Here is a 17,134-nt window from a genome sequence, read left to right on the forward strand (position 1 = left end):
AATATGTCCCAGATATTGCATGGGCATCCTGGATGTTATCTGGTGACGCTGTTTACTAAGCTGTGCGTCTCTCCACGCTTACAGCACGGCCTGCTTGTTTGCTGTTCATATTTTTATTGCTTTTAAAGCAACCCAGATGACATGGCAGAACCTTGCACACATTGACGCTAACCGAGAGAAGCCAGACCCAAAAGGCCACATATTGGAGGATTCCACTGACATGAAATATTCAGAATAGGCCAATCCAGAGGGACAGAGAGTGGCCAGGGGCTGGGGGAACGGGCAGTGGGGAGTGACTACTAAGGAGCACAGCATTGCTTTTTGGGGTGAGGACATGTTCTGGAGTAAGAGGCGGTGTCTGTACAGTACCGTGAATAAAGACCACGGACCTGCATGCTTTAAAATGGTTAAAATGGTGAATTTTATCTTAGTTTCAAGAAATCTACCTAAAAGCAACCCAGGGGACTATAACGTGTAGTCGGGACCGAGACTCACGGAGGCTCTCAATAGACGTTTGATGAAGAAATGAACGGTTGAGAGGCCGCAAAGAGCAGGGCTGAGGGAAGAACCTGCCTTGTCCAGAACGGGGCTCAGCTCTTCACTCCTGGACACCCGCAGGGGACACAAGGGTCCTCTTTTGGCTCTGGTGCCAGGACGGCCCAGACAATTTTAGCGCTCACTTGTAGTGGCTTCCTCCCTGTTGCAAGGACCTCGTTTTGCTGTGTGACTCCTGATCTCTTTAGCTATCCCATGCGCGTGTGCAACTGTGTTTTTAGTAAAAGGAACTTTTATTTATTTTTTTTTTAAGAATTTTTTAATTTGTTCATGGGGCGCCTGGGTGGCTCAGTTGGTTAAGCGACTGCCTTCGGCTCCGGTCATGATCCTGGAGTCCCGGGATCGAGCCCCGCGTCGGGCTCCCTGCTCGGCGGGGAGTCTGCTTCTCCCTCTGACCCTCTTCCCTCTCGTGCTCTCTCTCTCTCGTTCTCTCTCTCTCTCAAATAAATAAAATAAAATAAAATCTTTAAAAAAAAGAATTTTTTTTATTTATTCATTTGAGACAGAGAGAGAGAGAGAGAGAGAGAGAGCAGGAGCAGGGGGGAGAGGCAGAGGGAGAGGGAGAAGCAGACTCCCCGCTGAGCAGGGAGCCCGACCTGGGGCTCGATCCCAGCCCAGGACTCTGGGATCATGATCTGAGCCAAAGGCAGACGCTTAACCATCTGAGCCACCCAGGCGCCCCTAAAAGGGACTTTTAAAAAAGTTAAGCATCTGTTATGTGCCAGGGATATACTAGATGCTTTATATGTAATCCCCTCGAACGACCCCACAAGATAGTTATCATTGCCCATGATTTACAGATGGGGAGACTAAGACTCAGAAAGGTGAAGTCATTTGCCTGAGGTTACACAGCCAATGGGAATTCAAACCCAGGCTTGTCTGACATCAGTCCCTGGACTTTCTCCGTAGACCTCAGCCACATCTCTGTATGCTGTGGGTTGTCCGCCAGGCTTCCATGGGCATAAGTCCTTCTCCTTTCCAGACTGGGGCCTTGTCTTGTCATCTCCATGCCCTCAGAACCTACCTTTCTGCCTTTGCACACAGCAGGTGTTCGGTAAGTTCAGCAACCTTACGTGGGCATGCCGTGGCTTACCACAATCGTTTTCACCCTGACTGCTCATCAGTCGCCTGGGGAACTTTTGAACCGCTCAGGTGCCCAGGCCTCACCCCTGGGAGATTTTCATAAAGTGGGTCTGGGTGGAGCCTATGGCATCTGAAGTTCTTAAAAGCTCAGTCAAGGTCAAAAGCCAGCTGAGTTGGAGAGCATTTAGCAGCTGTTCCCAGGTCAGCCTCCCGTACCCTCCACAGTGAGGCCCACTCACTGACCCCAGTGAGGCCCAGTCACAATGTTCCCAGGACAGAGGGTGCCCAGGGCTCTGCCCCAGAGCCTGGGGAACTCACTGTTCCTCCATGGGCCTCACTGCCTCATGTGCTCATGAGTGCCCAGGCACTAGTCCCATCGAAAGAATCTTCTAGCAGGGCACCTAGGTGGCTCAGTTGGTTGAGCCTCTGGCTCTTGGTTTCGGCTCAGGTCATGATCTCAGGGTCGTGAGATCAAGCCTTGCGTTGGGCTCCATGCTCAGTGGGGAGTCTGCTTGAGGTTCTCTCTCTCCCTTTCCCTCTGTCCCTCCCCCTGCTCGCTCACTCTCTCTCAAACAAATAAAAATCTTAAAAAAAAGAAAGAAAGAAAAGGATCTTCTAGTAACAACGTCTGCCTGAGGGCTAGACTACCAAACTGCCTTTGGGGAAAGCATTTTCCTTCTGCCATGCCCTGAAGTTCCAGTTTCTGTCCTCAAACCTGCTCACATCACCTCAGTGGCCCAAAACAGCTCAATGTCAGGCAAGGAAGTGAACACTGAAGACTGAAATTTAGAGAGGGAAGAAGACTCTACAAGGCTGGGCCTGAGGTGGACACTCCGGAAAGACCCTCTGCCCTTGTGCAGAGGCAGGTATGGGAAGAGGTTGGGTTCAGCCGGGGCTGCGTTCTAAGGCCATCCTGGAAAACCCGCTTGGCACAGGTCCCCAGCCATCATCCCCCGTCTCTGCTCCCCATCCCGGGAGAACTCATCGGCCCACTCCTCGAATCAGTCCAGGCCAGTGTAGAAGGGAAGCCAGCACTGGCCCTGCTCGTAACCTGTTCTTCCACCACCTCCATTATGTCTGCCATTTTCCTAGTTTGCCTCTGGACAGCTAGGCAGCGTCCGACTGAGCTGAGCATGGCTCCCTCCTCGAAACATTCCTCTCCTGGCTTCCAGGGCACTGTACCCTCTTGAGTTCCCTCCTTCCCCACTGGCAGCTCCTTCTCAGCCTCCTTCATTAGCTACTCTTCCCCTCCTAATCTCTCAGCCCTGGAGCTCCCCAGAGCTTGGACCTGGGGCTCTCTTCATTCCTCTCCCTGGGTGATCTCCTCTACTCCCTCAGTCTTCAACACCAGCTAATGCAGCGTAAGCACATGTGGTCCACGGACCACCTGCACGAACATACCCTGGGGTGCTGGGTAAAATGCAGATTCCCAGACACCCCCATGGTTGCTGGCAAACCAGCCAAGGACATGTGCCACTCTTTGCCAGTCTGGCGTCTGAATCTCCTTCCTCCATCTGCAAAATTACTTGCGGTGCAAGTCTTGGCAGAGCTTGCCTCCTGCAAAAGCTGACAAGTCTAAATTCTTGCTGTTCCAGACTCCCTTGCAGCTCCAGGTGTGTGAGCGAGGCTCAGCTGAGCAGGCAGTCACTGCAGACTCTGAGTCAGGAGCGCAGAGTGGAGGATCTGTTCTCATGCTGGTGGCGACAGCAATGAAGGAGCCCAGTCTCCAAGGACAGTGGCAGTAACAAGCTGTGGCACTTAGTGCATGGCGGCACTGTCCTCGCCAAACTGGCTCAGTGGAGTGATTTTGGCTGAGATCCTGCCAGCCACCTCAGCCCAGCTCTCCAGCTTCCCAAAAATTCTGTGCCCTACTGAATATTCCCTTTCAGTGAACTCCTTTTTTTGTGTGAAGCGGCTCAGGTTGGTTTCTGTTGCTTGCAATAAGGGGCCTAAAAAAGATACAGCTGCTGAATTAGACGCTCTGCGAATGATGTCTTACACAGATCCAAGTTTGATACCCACTATCTCAACTCACAACTCTCCCACTCCTTTCATCTCCAGACTCATATATCCAAAACAAACAAACAAACTCAGATAACCAACCGCCCTCTCGACATCTCCACTTGGACGTCTCAAAGACCTGTAAGATTGTACAAACAGGATTCTTGACTTTCCCCCAAACCTGTTTCTCTCCCAGATTTCCCCTTCCCAGGAAAGGGTAAATGACACTCTTCCTTAGGAATCTGGGGACCATTCTTGACCACCGACCCCCACGCACTCTATCAAACAAGTCTTGACGTTACCACTTATAAAATACTTCTAAACTCTGTCCACTTCTCTTCTCCACCAATCACGGCCCTAGCCACACTTCTATCATCTCTTCCATGAACAGCTGCAACGGCGTCCTTGGGTTTTCTCCTGCTCCCTCTGATCTGATCTCCACACGGCAGCTGATGTGATCTTTCTAGAACAGAAATTGGATCATGCTGCTTGCCTGCAAAATAGATAAAATCCAAACCTGCTACCAGGGCCTACAAGCTTGAATATGAGCTAGGCCCTGCCTGCCTTCCCAAACTCGGCTGGCCCTGCTCTTCCATCTGCTCATCACTATGCTTCTGTCCCTCTGGCCTCTTTTCAGTATCACAGATACTTTAGGTTCTTCACTGCCTCAGGGCCTTTGCTTAAGCTGTTCCCCTGATCTGGAGCACGCTCACACCATTATTCTCTGTTAATGCTCCTTTTTAGTTTTCTTCTTTTATTTATTCATTCTTCAACCAATATTTTCTGAGCATCTACTATGGTGTTATGGTAAATACCAGGGGTACAGTGCTGAGATTCGATTCTATTCTCATGGAAGTCAAAATCTAGGGAGAAATCAGATTTTAATAACATCATTCAAATAAATACAAAATATATCTATGATGTGTGCTGCAAAGGGGAGAGATACAGTGCTATTAGGGAGAACTGAGCTAGAATAAAAGCAGAGAAACAAATTAGGAGGCCACTGTAGTGCACCAGGGGAGAGGTGATGGTGGTTTGTACCAGAGCCGGGATGTAGAGAAGTGGGTAGCCTGCGGAGATGTTTATAGAACTGGTGACCCTTGGTGATGAAGGATGTGTGTGGAGGTACAAGGTTTCTGGCTGGTGTTAACAGAATAGAGGGAGGTACCACTCACGGAGAAGGGATACTGGAAGGGCCAGCCTGTGGAGGAAGTCATGAGTGTGGTTTTGGACATGTTGAGATTTCTAAATGAAACCGCCAAGAGAGCAGCTGAACATGAGGGTCTGGGCTGGATATACCAATGTGTGAGTGAGTCACTTAAAGATGAGAGAGAGCCGAAGCCATGGGTGTCGATGAGATTGACCAGGGAGGGGCTAGCATGCAAAGAAATGAGGACCCAGGACCAAACCCCAAGGAAGGCTTTGACCAGGAGGATGAGCCTTCATGCCCCTTATCACAACATGCAATTACTTACTTGTTAATCTGTCTACTAGCTGTCTTCCCCAGAAGACTTGTAAGCACAACAGAGCAAGGCCTGTATTTCTTTTAATAAGCAGTGTGTCCACCCAGTGCATAATACAGGCCCTGGCACTGGGCAGTCCCAAAGGCCCTCAGCAGGACTGGCCTCATCCATTCCTTGGACAACATGATTGGGTTTACTGGTCCCCAGTGTCCAGCAAAAAGCCCAAGTGACAAATTGGCAGTCACAGCCTTCCACATCATGCTACACCCTCTAGCTCTCCATTTTTTTTTTTTTTTTTTAAGCAGGCTCTATGCCCAACACAGCCCAACTCAGGGCCTGAACTCACAACCCTGAGATCAAGACCCAAGCTGAGATCAAGAGCTGGATGCCCAACCGACTGAGCCACCCAGACGCCCCTAGCTCTTCATCTTTTTAATTCCACTAAACCTGAGCTTTCTAAACAGGGTTCCATCTACACCTGGATAACCAAGTAGGCAGAAAGCAGGATGAGCACCATGCCTCTCCCTGGATCTTAGAATGTGCCAAACAAAGCACAATTGCCATGGATGTGGGGGGGGCAGGGACTTTCCAGGCTCTGCCCCTCTTCTCTGAGAAGCGTTCCCCCCCACAGCACAGGTCTCTGTAGCTACAGGAAACCCATTTTCTAGAACCAATCCAGAAGCTGAGCCGGGCCATCAGCCTCTCCACCAGGAACTGGGAAATGGGACACAAAGACCAGCTTGGTTACCTTCAGACCCGAGACCAGTGAGGTCACGGGAATGTGGGGGCTGAAGCCGCCTTCTTCCCCAGAAGATTGTATGATACCTTGTGGGGCCTGTGTGATGCAAGTGAGCAAAAGCACTGTTCAGATGTGCAGAAAGAAGCCCAGGCTAGGGAGTCAGAATGATGAAGGAGCTGCCTTTGTTCCTGACGACTTCCCAGCCTTCAGGTGAGGCCCTGGTGTGGTCTACTATTACTTGCCACGCCTCGGTCCCAGGAGGCACCTCTAATTCCTTAAAACAAGTTTCCCTTCAACACAAACAGCTTGAGAGGGCTTATGTTTCTTGCAAACAATGTCGAAGATTACATATTTTTATTATTTTTTTGTAAAACAAAGACAAATGATGAAGCAGAATATAAGTCATAAGAGTATTAATATTAGCAACAAAATTCTTTCTAAAACAAGATTCAAAAAAAAAAAAAAAGCAAGGGGCGCCTGGGTGGCTCAGTCGATAGGTGTCTGCCTTCGGCTCAGGTCATGATCCCAGGGTCCTGGGAGCCAGCACTGTGTCGGGCTCCCTGCTTAGCAGGGAGCCTGCTTCTCCCTCTCCCACTCCCCCTGCTTGTGTTTCCTCTCTCACTGTCTCTCTCTCTCTTAAAAAATAAAATCTGGGGCGCCTGGGTGGCTCAGTCGTTAAGCGTCTGCCTTCGGCTCAGGTCTTGATCCCAGGGTCCTGGGATGGAGCCGCACATCGGGCTCCCTGCTAGGCGGGAAGGCTGCTTCTCCCTCTCCCACTTCCCCTGCTTGTGTTCCTTCTCCTGCTGTGTCTCTCTCTGTCAAATAAATAAATAAAGTCTTTAAAAATAATAATAAATAAAAATAAAATCTTAAAAAAAACTTAAAAAAAAAGCAAAACCACAAAGGAAACGACAAATCTGACTCCAATAAAATATGAGCTATGTAATATAGGACATGATACTAATCGAGCTAAACATTCCTCCTAACCACCACCCGCTTACGATAATGTATTGGGAAACACATTTCCACTGCAATTACCTCTGGGGAGAGTATAAGGGTTGTGAGGCACGATCAGAGGTGACTTTTGCCTTTTCTTTTATGTTTTTATATGTTTTAATTATAAATGATTATGTCCTTATAACCCTATATGTTAACTATATTGGGATTAAAAATTAAAACTTAATAAAAAATTATCATGTCCTTTGTGCAATTAAAACTTCATTAACCTTCAAATAAATATGTGAGACACAAGCCTTGGAAGATCTCCTATTTGTGGAAGACTGCTTTATCTAAGATCCAGTAGGAGATACAAGTTCACTAGTAGTTTGAGATGCACAACACAGCATGAATTCTCAGCACTGGTCAAAATGGCTTACTTGGTTACTGAATATGCCCTCTTCCCACCAGTCTCCAAATTCACTCTGACATACCCTCTCCACTGAATAATGGAGTCCTTCCATTTTTCAAGACCCATCTGGAAGTCACCTCCTCCAGGAAGCTCTCCCTGACTGCACCAGGCCTCACTATTCTCTCACTCCCCCACCCCACTGGCCTCTTATGGCACCTTTCTGTACTTTTCTCTAGGCACTCAGGACAGACTCCTGGGATTCCTACTTATCTCCCTAAGATAGGCCACATCTCCCCAACCAGCCAGCAAACCAGAGCAGCATCTCCGTGTCCTTGGTGCTTAGCCCGAGATGGCATGGAGAACTGGACAGAGAATACATTTAGAGTCAGACAGACCCACTATGGGACACTAGGTGGCTGCCTTAACCTTCTTGGGCCCATTTTCACCTGTGTTCTTGTGAATACCAGTAAGATGATGACTGGAAAGGGGCCCAGAACAGGAAAGAGGTGGTTGACAGGATGATTATTTGTCTTAATATTCCCTCACATTTGTATAGTGTTTCACAATTAAAAACAAAAAACTTTCACAACCTAGACAGGAAATCAAGGAGGGATTATCAGACCCATTTTAAGGGTGGAGTAACTGAGGTTCAGAGAAGTTACATAGGGAGAACAGGCATTTGCACTTTGGAAGGAAACAGAATAGGACCAGGGGTTAGAATATTTGGGAGGCAATGCCAATTCCTCTATTACCCAGAGGTAGGAGCTTGGACAAGTCTCTTGTACTCTCTGGACATCAGTTTCTCCAACTTAAATGAGAGTTCCTAGGTGATCTCTATCTTAAACAGTTGCTCAATGCTGACATTCTAGTTTTCACCTGCCCAGGGTCCTTCCTAGTAGGACTGCAAAAAAGGGCTGCAAGTCCCGGGACAGAGTCTCTAGTTACTCCCAGGAAACCAGCGGGGACTGGAAGACTTGCTTTAAGAATCTGTTGTCTTTTAATTCAGCCAAATGGAGCTTCAAGCCTGGGGGTGGGTTAGTCATGCCCAGAATGGGGGTAGGGATGGAGTGGGGGAGCTGGAGAGTAGGGGGTGGGCGGATGCCCGCATCAAACTGCACGTAAATAGAAACATGAATGCAAAATCAAACAGGAAACCTCAGGAAAGTCCAATCCAAAGGTCAGATTCTAACTTTTCGGACACTGAAATGCTGAAGAGAAAAGCTGTGTTTGGGTGCCACAGGCTTTCTGCTATAAAAACAAACCCTCACTCGCATGCACCAAACCAAAGTCCTGAAGGCAAAGAGACCGGATTTTTGTCTGGCCTGAACTGGGGCAAAGCTGAGCCCTGACCAGAGTCTACGACAGCCTCCAGACCCGTTCCAAGGGCTCCCCCTGCTACTCCCCTCCACCCCCTCCGCTCGTTCCCCAGCACACACAAGTGCTAACACACACCAGCCAGGCAAGGCCAGATGCAGAGGCACAAATGGGCATTTCTGTCCCTGGAGAAAGGTTCATAGTCCAGTCCCTTCTCCTGCTCCTGCTCTGATTTAACATTTTAATGATCAACCCAGAGAGGAGGGTGAACTGTGAAAGGCCTAAGGATGCCAGTGGCACTGAACTCTTCCAGGTCACGAAATGTGAGGCTATGAAGACAACCCTCAGGAAGCACCCTCCCGTCAGGATGACAGTTTCCCTGTGAACCTCCCAGAAACACAGAATCCACACTCATAGGCGGTGGACTCCAAGTTACTAGTTCTGCCCGAGGAAAGAAGCCTAAAGGTCATCGGCTGCTTCTTATTTTAATGAAAGCCTGTAACCCTACTATGTGCAATGCCCTAGGCTAGGCTCTGTGAGAGAAATGAGGACACAAGAGACCCAGTCACTGTCTAAAAAGGTCCATCAATTAACCTAATAATCATCCCATTTATCAAGATGCATGCTTTACACTCACTGACTCATATAATACCATAGCCTGTGAGGTAAACATTATTATCCCATTTTATAGATGCCAAAAGTGAGGCTCAGACAGATCAGGTCACATACCCAAGCTCACAGAGCTGGCAAACTGCAGGGCCAGAATTTGAACACAGCTCTGCCTCTAGCAAAGTCAGTGCTCTTTCCACAATCCTCTAACACCCCTAGAGAGAGATGCACACAGACTCTGGGATGGGGGTTCAGCCTGCCAGGGAGAGGCGGAGAAGGAGATACTCCTCAAGACACTGGCCCAGGGTATTATGAACTATTGAGCTTTGTATGTGCCACACAGTAGGCGCGCAATACTCTTATGGTGAAGGATGTAGGACGAGAGCTCCTGCTGAAGTCCAAAATGCCACCCAATTCGGGGCATCCTCTGAAAGGGGGATGCACAACCACATTATTCTCCCTTGGCCCAAAGGCACAGGGTGTCTGCCCTAGAACAGTCCCCGCAGAGTGCAGCAGGTCGGGAGAAGAGGAATGAACTCCAACACAGACGGGAATGGGGTGGGGCAGCCTGCAAGGGCGAAAGAAAAGGCCTGGGACGCGTTGCTGGGAAAGACAAAGAGAAAAGGGAGGGGAGGGGAGACGACAAACTTGCCAACAGCCTGGCCAAGGTGAACCCCGGCTCCTGGCGCCTTCTCATTCGCATTCATTCCACAAGCGCCGGCCAAATCTCAGAACCAGCAGCCAGGGGGAGGGGGCCTCCCTGCAGCCCGGGAGAAGTTAATTTCAGGACTGAGGCGGGAAGGCCTGTTTTCCAGGAGGGGAGTGATTGGGGAGCAAACTCGTGGGGCTCCGAAGATGAAAACCCAAACAGATGCAGTGAGGCGCTGAACAAACACGCATGCGACGGGTCAGGTCAACAAGAGCACTGGGGTTATGACCCCGACCTGTGAAGTCCGTCATCGAGATGACCTCAAGACCCCCGCACAAAAAGTCCCTCGGGCCCTCCCCGGGACTCGACAGTGAGGACGCCGATGTTTGAGATGCGCTCGGTTCTCACAGATCTAGAGAGGGGTCAGGTTTCTGGGGCGCGGTAAGGGCCATCGCAACTCCGGTCACGCCCGGAAAGGTCAAGGAGAGGCCCTGCCGGGACCCCCGACCACTCCCGCCTCGGCCTCCTCACCTCCTCCCGCGCCAGGGCCGCCCCCCGGCACCGGAGCATCTTGGCGGCAAAGGCGGCGGCCCCGGCCGGGGAGCTGAGGTCCTCCGCTGTGACGGCCAGGAACTCGGCGACGCTGAGCTGCTCGGGCATGGCGGGCGCGGGGCAGGGGCGCCGGGACTGCCGGAGCGGGGCACGGGGGCGCTCGCTGCACGAAGCTGGGCCGGCCTCACAGCCCGCCGAGCACCGTCGGGGCCTCCGCACGCCCCGCCCCCTCCGCGCCGCCCCGCCCCTGGCCTTCCAGCCTCTCCGCCCCCTCTTCCAACCACCACCTTAGCCTAGACAGCCCGGCCCAGGCCCCTCGCCCGGCTCCACAGCCCCACCTCTAGGCCTCCCAGCCCGAGAACTCCGCCCCTGAGTCACTGCGCCGCTCCCGGCCCTTCGCCGGGCTCCTCGGCCCCGCCATCAGGCCTCTGAGCCCGGAGCTCCGCCCCTCACTGGGCTCCTCGGCTCCGCCCCCAGCCCGCCCAGCCCGAGAGCTCCGCCTCTCGCCGGGCTCCTCAGCCCCCGCCCCCAGCCCGCCCAGCCCCTGAGAGCTCTGCCCCTGACTCACTGCTCGGTCCCCGGCCCCTCGCGGGGCTCCTCGGCCCCGCCCCCAGCCCGCCCAGCCCCTGAGAGCTCTGTCCTGTCTCTGCACCGACCCGGCCTCCCTGGAAGCTTCTCGGCCGCTTCTCCCTCCTGGCACCTCCACGACCACGCCCCCTTTCATCCCTCTCCTGGGCCTCCCAAGTTTGCTTCCCTCCCACCTCCCGGGTGCCCCACCTCCGCGCCCCTCCTGCACGCGCTTTGTGTTTTCTCTTACGGATTCGTTCCCAGCCCCCGTGACCTCGCCTCTTCAGCCTCACCCGGACTCCGGCCCCCATCTCTCCAGCAAGCCCACCTGGTCTCGGCCCCCCTCTCCGCTCCCAGTTGCACCACTGCCTTGCTCCTCACACCCAGCTCTCGGCCTCCGCTCTGCGCTCGGCCAGAGCCGCCCACGCGCCCCTTTTGGCTTCGGCCCCCTGCGGGGTCTGTGTGGCTCGTTGCCTTTGGGTAGTCGTGTGATCTGGGGGAAAGTACGTTCCTTCTTGGAACCTCAGTGTCCTTCTCTGCAAAGTGAGAAGTCTGCTGCCCACTAAATTGTGATGTTGCCAGGAAAAAAACCTAACACGTGCGTGTAGCGAATAAGCGCTGAGAAACTCGCTCGCCCTTTGCGGACCCTCTCACCGTGCCCTCATTCCTCTTGGGCTCAGTATGGTGCCTTTCACTCCTCAACCCTGCTCACTGTCCACCGGGCTGAAGACTGCCACTCTTCCCCACTATTAACCCTTGCCTCTTGGGAACCACCTATATATATCTTGGGTGGATGAGGAACGGGGTTCAGGATAGAAATCCATTTAGGTTTTGTTCTGGAGCCTTTTGTCCTATGGAAAGGATTTCTTCAGGTAAAAAAATAAAAATAAAAAGATCAGGGAAGCACTGCAATGAAGAATATTGACTTTGGAATTTGATAGATCTGAGTTCTAATCCTGATGGCTGCTGTTGACCAGCTGTGTGCAGCTGAGTAAATTGCTTGTTTCGCTAAACTTGAATTTTCTTTCTCTCTCTCTCTTTTTTTTTTTTTTTTGAGTGGGAGAGAGAGGCAGGGGGAGGGGCAGAGGGAGAGAGAGAATCTTAAACACACTCCACGCCCAAAGGGGCTGACCTCACAACCCTGAGATCATGACCTGAGGCAAAATCAAGAGTCCCAGGCTTAACTACCTCCAAACCTAAATTTTCCACTCTTAAAGTGGCCTAACAGTATTTTACTTCATAAGGTGATTGAGAGTATTATATAATTTACATAGGAAAAAAACACTTAAAAAATACACACTAAGATATTACCTGCTGAGGACATTATGAGTAATTTTTTTCTTTTGGCTAATGTGTATATCCTAATTTCTGTGTAAGGAGCATATACTACTTGTGTAATTGAATTAAAAGTTGAAAGATTGTGTACAGTCTGATGGAGGAGATAGGACAAATAGGCTGTGAAATACAACTCAGTCACCCTTCAACTCACTCCAGTTTGTTTTCAGCAGGAATCCCTCCAGAGTTATTTCAAGGTCAACGAGGATCTCTCTCTTAAAAGGCAACAGGCACTTTTCTTGCTTGACTTCTAGCAGCATTTTGCACTGTTAACCACTCCTTCCTTCTTGAAACACTCTTTCCTTTGAATTCTGAGACAGTTACTTTCCTTGGTGGTCTTCCTCCCTCTCTGGCTGCTCCTCAGGGCCCTTTCTCAGAGGGTCTTCCTCTGCCTGTATCTTAAATGCTGGAACCATTGGGAGCTCTCTGCTAGACCCTTTACTTGTCTCACTCCACCCAGGCTTTCTGGACACTTTCATCCATCCCCACCAGCTTCCTTCACACCATTAATGTTGATGATTTCTGTTTTAGTTTCCTATTGGGGTTGTAACACATTATTGCAAACTTGGTGGCTGCAAACAACACACGTTATTCTCTTACAGTTCTGGAGGTCAGAAGTCTGAAATGAGTTTCACTGCATGGAAATCAAAGTACCAGCAAGGCTGCACTCCCTCTGGAGACAGTAGGTGGGCATCCATTTCCTTACCTTTCCCAGCTTCTAGAATTACATTTCTTACATTCTTTGGCTTATAGTCAATTTCCTCCATCTTCCAGGGCATCTTGCTTCTGTGTCATATCATACTGCTTTCATTTCTGCAGTCAAATCTCCCTCAGTCTCCGTTTTATGAGCACATTTGTGATTACATTTAGGATCCACCCAGATAATCCACGATAATTTCCCTATCTCAGGATCCTTAAATTAATCACATCTGCAAAATTCCTTTTGGTATATGAGGTAATATTTATAGGTTCCAGGGATTAGGACCTTCATATCTTTGGGGACCATCACTGAGGCTACCACATCTTCCAAGGCTCTAGCTCCAGCTCAGACCCTTTTCTAGTTTAAGATCTACGTATCCAAAGGCCCATGGGATGGTTTCAGATGCTTATCTCACAGACAGACCTGTCAAACTCTACATTGTCTAAAACTGAACTCATCATCTTGTACCCCGCCCCTGGCTCTGGCTCCTTCTCTGTCCCTGTCTTGGTGGAAGGCACCGCCATGTACCCCCTTGGGGTCATCCTCTCCATCTCCTTCCACCAACTTCCACTCAATCCTGTCTTAGCACTGTCTCCTAATGTCTCACCAATATGGCCGCTTTCTCCTTCTCCAGGCCAACCCCAGTCCAGGCCAAGCCACCTCTCACCTCCTCACAGGTCTCCCTGCCCCCAATCTTGCATGTCTGAACCGATACTGCCCTGCTTAGAGCTCTCCAATGGTCCGCGTTGCTCTCTGGGTGAAAGATGAACTTTTTTTCATGGCTAGCTGGTCCTGCACGATCTTGTTGCTCCTGCCCTTTACAGCCTTATCTCTCACCCCACCCCCCTATTCCTGACATCATCTGAGCCCTCTCACTCTACTGCCCACTGCCTGTAATACCCCCCGACCTCCTTTCAGCTGCCCAAATTCAATGTCACTTGCTTCAGGAAGCCTTTCCCAATGTCCCTCTAGGGATTCCCACAGGACCTGGTATGCCCTGCTACAGCACTTCTCACTGTGCTCTGTAATCACCTGCTTGCTGATCTGGGTATCTGGCCCACATATTTATTTACTGAGCACTTACTGTGTACCAGTCACAGTGCCAAGGGCTATACAAGCAATAGTTTGCTCAACACCCCCAATAACCCAGTGAAGCAGGTAACATTATTCTTGCCATCTCTGTGTGATAGGTGGGAAAACTAAAGCTTAGAGAGGTTAATTTGTATAAAATCAGAATGAACAAGCAATAGAACCCAGATTCCAAGCCAGTCTGCATGACTCAGAAGGCTGTTTTTGTTTTGTTTTGTTAATCACCAAGCTATATGCTACCTAACTTGAAAATATTGCCTCTTGCAAATTAACTAGATATAAATGCTCCATATATTCTCTCCTATAATTAAAACATGCCACCCACCAGAGGCAGAATACTGTCGTAATATCTTGCAGGCTAACAAATTCCTTACGATCTTGTAAAGCAACTACTTCAAGGTCAAATCCTTTACCAAATGCTCAAATGAAGAGACACATGCTACTATGGTGGGCCCTTTTCTGAAGCTGAAGTTCTTGTTGTTTGGGTTTTTTTTTTAAGATTATTTATTTATTTATTTGACAGAGAGAGACCCAGCGAGAGAGGGAACACAAGCAGGGGGAGTGGGAGAAGGAGAAGCAGGCTTCCCGCGGAGCAGGGAGCCGGATGCAGGGCTCTATCCCAGGACCCTGGGATCATGACCTGAGCCAAGGGCAGACACTTAACGACTGAGCCACCCAGGCGCCCCTGAAGCTTAAGTTTTATTTCAAGACTTTTGGGAGAAAATTAAATAACAAATGGTAAGTAAATTACAGCATTTTGGGGAAATAAGATAAACCCTGGGCTATATCAGCATAAGTTACAAAATTTGGGGGAATTCTCAGAGAAAATATGTGACTTCAAGGAAATTTCCAGTGGTTTCAAGTTATTTGCCCAGACCACCCTACGAAACCATTCATACTTTACTAGGGCTATTTCAAGGGAAGAGTTTGAGACACACTACTTATACAATAGCTGTTTCTAGGTCCCTGGACCAACCTATACAAATCCGACTCCCGGAAATTTACTTATTCACTCAACAAACATTCACCAGGCAGTTCCAGGCGGATTCCTGAGTGGCAAATGAGCAGTGGAAAAGGTGTGGATACAGAGATTGGCACGATATGGGGAGGTTCTCAAGGACCTTGAACTCAAATAATTGTAAGAAGGAAATTGTAGGTACCCTTGAAGAGGTGCTGTGGAAATGAGGGTTTAGGAGGGGAAAAGAGAGTCCTTTCAGTGTGTGACTCAGGGAAGCTGGGGAGGCTTTAGAGAAGAAAGGACACCTGAACTGAGCCCTGAAGGATTTGAGGGAGCTGGGGACAGAATGAGCCAAGGCAGGGAAGAAAGATGATACAGAAAACCTGCTCCCATCAGCACAGACACAAGTGCTGTAACAACTCTCGTAATAAAGCAGTTTCTCTTCTCACTTCTCCTTCCAGCTACTGCCTCTTTTCTTTGCTCCCCTTTGCAGCTGGAGTCATTGAAAGTCACCGCTGTCTTCGCTCTCTCCAATTCTACTCCTCCAATATTTTTTTCAGTAAAATAACCCTTTTGCTTTTATTGAAGTATTCTGTGAACAACTCAGTTAAACTGAGAATTTCCCTAAGTTTCCAGGCTTGAGGAAATCTCTAAGTAATCGATAGGTGTTTGAAATCCTGTTGTGCCCAAGATTATGTTTATATTGGAGCAAAGTAAAGGAGAAAAATATAAGGATCCCTGTGTTTGATGTACCTAATGCAGATGACCTCTTTCAATGTCACCACTTTCTTTTTTTTTTTTTTGTAAGATTTTATTTATTTATTTGAGAGAGAGCGCATGAGCACGAGAGCAGGATGGAGCGGGAGAGAGAATCTGAAGCAGGCTCCCTACTGAGTGCCGAGCCCGACTCGGGGCTTGATCCAACTACTGCGAGATCATGACCTGAGCCAAAATCGAGAGTCAGATGTTCAGCCGACTGAGCCACCCAGGCACCCCAGTGTCCTCGCTTTCTAAATAGAACCTCTTAAGATAGCTTCTCTTCCTTTCTGCTTGCACCCGGTAGTATAAAGTCAGGATAGAGTCAGGAGCAGCTGCCCAGACATCATTCACTGGCATCATTGGATTACTGTGCTTGATTTGGGGTCTCAGGCGTATTGCATCTGTCAAGAGGAGAACCCAGGGTGTGGCTGGGATTAAGTGCTGGGGAGGGTGAAAAACGAGCTCGGAGAGACCTGGAAGCATGATCTGTGGAGCCACCGGGGACAGCAATAGGAGTTCCGGAAAGAGACCTGAACTCCAGTATTTATTCTCTTAAATTCCCTCAAATCAGGCTTTTGTTCCCACTAGCCACTGCACCTGCTTGCATTCAGGTCACTGGTACCCACATGTTGCTGAACCCAGTGCTCAGTGCTCACTGAGCTTGGCCTCACCCTGCTTGGCCTCCCTTCCTTGGTCTCCGGGACATCACACTGCCTTGATTTTCTTCCTCCCTCACTGGTGACTTCTTTTTGATCTCCCATGTCAGTTCTTCCTGTTTTTTCTGGTTTCTTAACATCGAGGACCCCGGTACTTGGTCATCTCCTCTTCTATGCATGCTCGGTCCCCTGATGATCTCACCTAGTCCCATTGCTTTAAATACCATTTAGATCCTGATGATTCCCAAACTTATAACTCCAGCCTGGACCTCTCTCCTGAACTTCAGTCTCCTATATCCATCTGCCTGCTCGATGCTCCTGGGAGGCAAATGGGACATCTTGAACTTCACGTGTCCAAAGCTGAACTTTAGATTTCCCTCCCCAAAGCTCCTTCCCCACAGTGAGAAACCTCTTGCATCTACATCCAAAATATATCCCAAATCCACCACTCTTCTTCACCTCACTGCTACCAGACTGATTTAAGCCATATCATCTCCTGCCTGGATTGCTTCAGGAGCCTTCTAATTGGTCTCTTGGCTTCCATCCTTGCTCCACTATAGTCTACTCTCAACAGAGAAGCAAATGATCCTTTAAAATATCATGTCAGGGGGCACCTAGGTGGCTCAGTCATTAAGTGTCTGCCTTCAGCTCAGGTCATGATCCCAGGGTCCTGGGATGAGCCCCGCATCGGGCTCCCTGCTCGGCGGGAAGCCTGCTTCTCCCTCTCCCATTCCCCCTGCTTGTGTTCCCTCTCTCG

At 49.7% G+C, this 17,134-nt stretch overlaps 1 protein-coding gene across 1 annotated transcript in view; it reads right to left on the minus strand.

The window, feature by feature from the left end:
* The window catches only part of ASAP3 (ArfGAP with SH3 domain, ankyrin repeat and PH domain 3), a 47,799-nt gene extending 37,172 nt beyond the window's left edge, over window positions 1-10,627 (minus strand). Inside the window, 1 exon segment of the mRNA XM_027625161.1 lies at window positions 10,293-10,627. Within this exon segment, the coding sequence (XP_027480962.1) occupies window positions 10,293-10,421 (129 nt within the window). The 5' untranslated portion in view covers window positions 10,422-10,627.
* Between the last annotated feature and the right edge of the window lie 6,507 nt (window positions 10,628-17,134).

Source organism: Zalophus californianus, chromosome 4 (genome assembly GCF_009762305.2).
Source record: "Zalophus californianus isolate mZalCal1 chromosome 4, mZalCal1.pri.v2, whole genome shotgun sequence".
NCBI lineage: Eukaryota > Metazoa > Chordata > Mammalia > Carnivora > Otariidae > Zalophus > Zalophus californianus.